At 48.7% G+C, this 7,131-nt stretch overlaps 1 protein-coding gene across 1 annotated transcript; it reads left to right on the plus strand.

Moving 5' to 3' along the window:
* Window positions 1-3,328: 3,328 nt before the first annotated feature.
* On the plus strand, window positions 3,329-6,753 carry LOC143975727 (E3 ubiquitin/ISG15 ligase TRIM25-like). Its single transcript, XM_077478228.1, has one exon. The coding sequence runs from the start codon at window positions 3,352-3,354 to the stop codon at window positions 5,314-5,316; it is 1,965 nt and encodes a 654-aa protein (XP_077334354.1). The 5' UTR covers window positions 3,329-3,351; the 3' UTR covers window positions 5,317-6,753.
* The last annotated feature ends 378 nt before the right edge of the window (window positions 6,754-7,131 follow it).

Consider the following 7,131-nt stretch of genomic DNA (forward strand, 5'->3'; position numbering starts at 1 on the left):
CCCTGGGAACCCCTAGACAAGGATAATGAGTACGAAACCCTGGGAACCCCTAGACAAGGATAACGAGTATGAAACCCTGTGAACCCCTAGACAAGGACAACGAGTACAAACCCTGGGAACCCTTAGACAAGGATAATGAGTACAAAACCCTGGGAACCCCTAGACAAGGACAAGGAGTATGAAACCCTGGGAACCCCTAGACAAGGACAAGGAGTACGAAACCCCGGGAACCCCTAGACAAGGACAATGAGTACGAAACCTTGGGAAGCCCTAGACAAGGACAATGAGTACGAAACCCTGGGAACCCCTAGACAAGGACAATGAGTACAAAACCCTGGGAACCCCTGGACAAGGACAACGAGTACGAAACCCTGGGAACCCCTGGACAAGGACAACGAGTACGAAACCCTGGGAACCCCTAGACAAGGACAACGAGTATGAAACCCTGGGAACCCCTAGACAAGGAAAACGAGTACGAAACCCTGGGAACCCCTGGACAAGGACAACGAGTACGAAACCCTGGGAACCCCTAGACAAGGACAATGAGTACGAAACACTGGGAACCCCTAGACAAGGACAACGAGTACGAAACCAGGGGAACCCCTAGACAAGGACAACGAGTACGAAACCCTGGGAACCCCTAGACAAGGACAAGGAGTATGAAACCCTGGGAACCCATAGACAAAGGCAACATGTATGAAACCCTGGGATCCCATAGACAAGGACAACGAGTACGAAACCCTGGGAACCCCTAGACAAGGACAACGAGTACGAAACCCTGGGAACCCCTAGACAAGGACAACGAGTACTAAAAACCCTGGGAACCCCTAGATAAGGAAAACGAGTATGAAACCCTGGGAACCCCTAGACAAGGATAATGAGTACGAAACCCTGGGAACCCCTAGACAAGGACAAGGAGTACGAAACCATGGGAACACCTGCACAAGGACAACGAGTACGAAACCCTGGGAACCCCTAGACAAGGACAACGAGTATGAAACCCTGGGAACCCCAGACAAGGAAAACGAGTACGAAACCATGGGAACCCCTTGACAAGGATAACGAGTACGAAACCCTGGGAACCCCTAGACAAGGACAACGAGTACGAAACCATGGGAATCCCTAGACAAGGATAACTAGCACGAAACACTGGGAACCCTTAGACAAGAACAACGAGTACAAAACCCTGGGAACCCCTAGACAAGGACAACGAGTACGAAGCCCTGGGAACCCCTAGACAAGGACAACGAGTACGAAACCCTGGGAACCCCTAGACAAGGACAACGAGTACGAAACCATGGGAACCCCTTGACAAGGATAACGAGTACGAAACCCTGGGAACCCCTAGACAAGGACAACGAGTACGAAACCATGGGAATCCCTAGACAAGGACAACGAGTACGAAACCCTGGTAACCCCTAGACAAGGACAATGTATACGAAACCCTGGGAACCCCTAGACAAGGACAACAAGTACGAAACCCTGGGAACCCCTAGACAAGGACAATGAGTACGAAACCCTGGGAACCCCTAGACAAGGACAACGAGTACAAAACCCTGGGAACCCCTAGACAAGGACAACGAGTAGGAAACCCTGGGAACCCCTAGACAAGGACAACGAGTACGAAACCCTGGGAACCCCTAGACAAGGACAACGAGTACAAAACCCTGGGAACCCCTGGACAAGGACAACGAGTAGGAAACCCTGGGAACCCCTGGACAAGGACAACGAGTACGAAACCCTGGGAACCCCTAGACAAGGACAAGGAGTATGAAAGCCTGGGAACCCCTAGACAAGGAAAACGAGTACGAAACCCTGGGAACCCCTAGACAAGGACAATGAGTACAAAACACTGGGAACCCCTAGACAAGGACAATGAGTACAAAACACTGGGAACCCCTAGACAAGGACAACGAGTACGAAACCCGGGGAACCCCTAGACAAGGACAACGAGTATGAAACCCTGGGAACCCCTAGACAAGGACAAGCAGTATGAAACCCTGGGAACCCCTATACAAGGACAATGAGTACAAAACCCTGGGAACCCCTAGACAAAGACAACGAGTACAAAACCCTGGGAACCCCTAGACAAGGACAACGAGTACGAAACCCTGGGAAGCCCCTAGACAAGGACAACGAGTACGAAACCCTGGGAAGCCCTAGACAAGGACAACGAGTACGAAACCCTGGGAAGCCCTAGACAAGGACAACGAGTACGAAACCCTGGGAACCCCTAGATAAGGAAAACAAGTATGAAACCCTGGGAACCCCTAGACAAGGATAATGAGTACGAAACCCTGGGAACCCCTAGATAAGGAAAACGAGTACGAAACCCTGGGAACCCCTAGACAAGGACAAGGAGTATGAAACCCTCAGAACCCCTAGACAAGGACAAGGAGTACGAAACCCTAGGAACCCCTAGACAAGGACAATGCATACGAAACCCTGGGAACCCCTAGACAAGGACAAGGAGTATGAAACCCTGGGAACCCCTAGACAAGGACAACGAGTATGAAACCCTGGGAACCCCTAGACAAGGGCAACATGTATGAAACCCTGGGAACCCCTACACAAGGACAACGAGTACAAAACCCTGGGAACCCCTAGACAAGGACAACGAGTACGAAACCCTGGGAACCCCTAGACAAGGACAATGAATACGAAACCCTGGGAACCCCTAGACAAGGACAATGAGTACGAAACCCTGGGAACCCCTAGACCAGGACAACGAGTACGAAACCCTGGGAACCCCTAGACGAGGACAACGAGTACAAAACCCTGGGAACCCCTGCACAAGGACAACGAGTACGAAACCCTGGGAACCCCTAGACAAGGACAACGAGTATGAAACCCTGGGAACCCCTAGACAAGGATAACGAGTACGAAACCCTGGGAACCCCTAGACAAGGACAACGAGTACGAAACCATGGGAACCCCTAGACAAGGATAACTAGCATGAAACACTGGGAACCCCTTGACAAGAACAATGAGTACGAAACCCTGGGAAGCCCTAGACAAGGACAACGAGTACGAAACCCTGGGAACCCCTAGACAAGGACAACGAGTACGAAACCCTGGGAACCCCTAGACAAGGACAACGAGTACGAGCTGCAGGAGGTAATCGGTAAACCCAGAACAATTCATCAGCTCCTTCGGGGATTAGTACTACATTTATTTTCCCCAGATAGGGAGATTATTGTCAGGAATCCTCCCATGTATTATCTGTGTTCTTCCATATAAGAATAAATCTCAGCCTCGCCCTGATACTGAATGTACTTAATTGGTCCCACTGGTTAATGAGTGTCAGGGACTTTCACCATTGCACTGTCATTGTCTCTTCTGCTCTCAGCAATGGCGTCTGCAGATCTGAGGAAGGAGCTGGAATGTTCCGTCTGTCTGAACATTTATACAGATCCTGTAACCCTGAAATGTGGACATAACTTCTGCCGGGACTGTATTGGTCGTGTGTGGGGTACACAGGAGGGGTCTGGAGGTTATTCCTGTCCTGAATGCAGAGAAGAGTTCCAGGATCGGCCTTTACTGCACAGGAACATAACACTACGGAACATAGTGGAGAATTTCCTGTCCACCCATCCGGATCAGGAGGAGTCCGGGGTCTTCTGTACTTACTGTATTCACACTCCTGTACCTGCTGTCATATCCTGTCTGCATTGTGAAGCTTCTCTGTGTGACAATCACCTGAGAGTCCACAGCAAGTCACCAGAACACGTCTTATGTGACCCCACCACTTCCCTGGAGAACAGGAAATGCTCCGTCCATAAGAAGATCCTGGAGTATTACTGCACTGAGGATGAGACCTGTATCTGTATGTCTTGTTGTCTGATTGGAGATCACATCAACCATAAGAAGGAATCTCTGGATGAGGCCTCTGAGATGAAGAAGAAGAAACTGAGGAATGTTCTGCAGAAACTGATGACAGAGAGAGAGGAGATGGAGAAAAGAGTCCAGAGTCTGCAGGAACACGGGAGGAAAGTACAAGGAGAAGCAGATGATGAGACAGAGAGAGTCACTGTCCTGTTCAGAGACCTCAGGAGACGTCTGGAAGACCTGGAGAAGAGAGTCCTGAGGGAAATCTCCGGGCAGGCAGAGCGGATCTCCGGGATAATCAATGATCTGGTCCAGGATCTGGAGATAAAGAAGGAGGAGCTGTCCAGGAAGTTGCGTCACATTGAGGAGCTGTGTAACGTGACGGATCCACTGACTGTCCTACAGGAATCAGACACAGGTGACTTGTGTGATACTGAGGATGGAGATGATGAGGACAGAGAGAGACATGATAAACTCCTCCATGATGGGGGGGATCTGGATGTGGGGGGGATCTCACACACATTACACACAGGTTTATCTGATATCATGTCTGGGGTAAATGTAGAGAAATGTCCAGGCACACATGTCTATCCACATTCTACTACAAAGGGTGACGGTCACATCAATGCTGAACCATCCAGGAAACGCCTCAAACCCTCCCCCATCATACAACCATCCAGGGGACCTCCCCAACCCTCCCCCACCATACAACCATCCAGGGGACCTCCCCAACCCTCCCCCACCATACAACCATCCAGGGGACCTCCCCAACCCTCCCCCACCATACAACCATCCAGGGGACCTCTCCAACCCTCCCTCACCATACAACCATCCAGGGGACCTCCCCAACCCTCCCCCACCATACAACACTCACACCTCCAGGCTGGAGGACCAAATATTGGGGCTGTACAGCAAACATTGGGGGTGTCGGGGGTTACAGACATATTACTGGATGTGAGGACAGCTGGTAATAATCTACATATATCAGATGACGGGAAAACTGCAACCTGGTCATCATCACCTCAGAATCGCCCAGAAACACCAGAGAGGTTTGAGGATTATCAGGTGATGAGCAGTCAGAGGTTCTCCTCAGGGAGACATTACTGGGAAGTGGATGTCGAGGGGGCAGGGTACTGGATAGTCGGGATGTGTTACCCCAGTATAGACAGGAGAGGACGTCAGTCACGGATTGGAGATAATAAGAAGTCCTGGGGTTTGGAGGTGGGGAGGAGGTTGGAGGGGGTGTGGGGGTTGATTAATCAGCTCTCAGTGATACATGACAGTAATGAGACCCGAATACGCGGCGGTGTCTCCAGTAGGAGAGTCGGGATAGATCTGGATTATGAGGCCGGGCGGATCTCCTTTTATGATCTGTGTGACTCGATCCGACATCTCCACACCTTCACCACCACCTTCACTGAGCCCCTCCATGCTGGGGTATGGGTAGGGGTAGGTTGTATAAAGATATGTGGGGGGAATCAGAAGTGAGAGATCTGCCCAGAGACATCACAAGGTGGATGATCTGATTGGTGATTGGTGGAATACTCATCCAATAGGAGGAAGCAGAGGACAGGAAACATGAGGGATTTATTTATAAAGCTGCAGGTTCCGGGGCCGTCATCTTCATCCTAAACCTCACTTCACTACCTAGTGTGTCCCTGACCAGGAACAAGCATGCAGGAGGTCAGATTGTTCAGCCTTCACTGGCTGCATGCTTGTTCTGGGTCAGTGACACACTACATAGTGTAGCCAGGATCAGGATGACGGCCCCGGGGTCTCCACCATCACTGTGTATAGCAAAAAAAATTGGATGGAGTGGGGGAGGGTTAGAACCTCTTTTAGGTTTTTACTGAGATCCAGGGCTCCATTAGAGATCTTCCCTCACTTCCTGTGTCAATGACAACACCAGACAGGAAGTGAGGGGATCTCTCCAACAACAACACAAACAGATATAGAAATCCTTTTCTTTAGTAGAGATGGGGAGGATTACAACCCCTGTCAGATCTTTATTACTGTCTGTGTCCCTGTTGTAGATTTCCCTTCATTTCCTGTCTGATAAAATATTGTCACCAGGACAGGAAGTGAGGGGAAATCTCTCTAATGGAGCCCCGGATAGCAGTACAAACTTGACAGGGGTTCTAATCCTCCCCCACTTCATCCAAATCTAGAACAATAGGATTTGTCTAGACACACACTTTAATATCCACAATGAGAATTCCTACATTTCTGTCCTCACAGGTTCCTTTACATGACCAATCCATGGATCTGTGATTGATCCTCCCCTTAATGTGATTGGCTGTGATGATTATCACTATGAATAGCGCTAGCCTTGTTCATATTGGATATGATGTAGAGGGGGCGGGGATTGTGGATAGGTGACGGGGGAGGGGTATATAGTCTCAGGAGGTGGAAATCCTTGACTCTGTATATGGGAATATTGATTAATGATTGGATATAGATAGAATGATGGGAGGGATCACATGATTTACTAATGATGAGATGACATGACTAAGTGCTTATATGCTAATGTTAGGTTCTTTATATAATAACAGGTTCTCTGTCTAGAAGGACTTTACAGAAAGATGTTATTAGAGGAAATTGTTGTTCTCGGGATCCTTGGAAGGTCTTGTTGGGGAACATAGAGACAGTTGGTCTCCTTCTTCTACAATGAGGGATTTGGGGGTCTGGAGGTGGGACAAGCTGATAAGGTGTTCAGAGATAACAGAAATGAATGTCTCTTGTAATGAATGATGTGCTGCTTGTACAAATTCTTCAGTGAATGATTCCATCTGTAAAATGTTGACGTTCCCATCTCAGTATTTCCATGTGTAATCTGATCATCATCTCTATCCCCAATACTTCTATGTGTTATTGATGAAAATCTGCAGAACATTTTAATAAAAATCTGTTATTTTACAAAGAAAAGTTTATTGGGAAGAGAAGACAGCAGAGAGGACGGTGCGGTCCCTTCATCCAGAACACAGATTGTCAGGAAGGGTGTGTGGTGGTATCAAGCAAAATCAGGAGCATGAAATAACGGTATTATTACTAACAAATAAGACACACTTATATCACACCTATACCAAACATATAATATATACATTGTATACATCCCCCTACAGAATGTACAGGAAACACCCCTCCATCCTGAGCTCCTAATGGTTACAGGGTAAAAGGAGGCAGAGCTCTGCAGTACTGTGCAAGACCAGAGAGGTTGGTGCAGTTCCACATCTCACCTCTAGTTGTTACACATTCTTCAAACCAGTGACTGTATGATGAATTGCAATGTACACACAGAACTTA

The sequence above is a fragment of the Lithobates pipiens genome, unplaced genomic scaffold (assembly GCF_037356315.1).
Source record: "Lithobates pipiens isolate NorthernLeopardFrog02 unplaced genomic scaffold, aLitPip1_a1.2 Scaffold_13, whole genome shotgun sequence".
Classification (NCBI taxonomy): domain Eukaryota; kingdom Metazoa; phylum Chordata; class Amphibia; order Anura; family Ranidae; genus Lithobates; species Lithobates pipiens.

Coding starts and splice junctions, on each gene's coding strand:
- LOC143975727 (XM_077478228.1), top strand. CDS start 3,352: ATGGCGTCTGCAGATCTGAGGAAGGAGCTGGAATGTTCCGTCTGTCTG.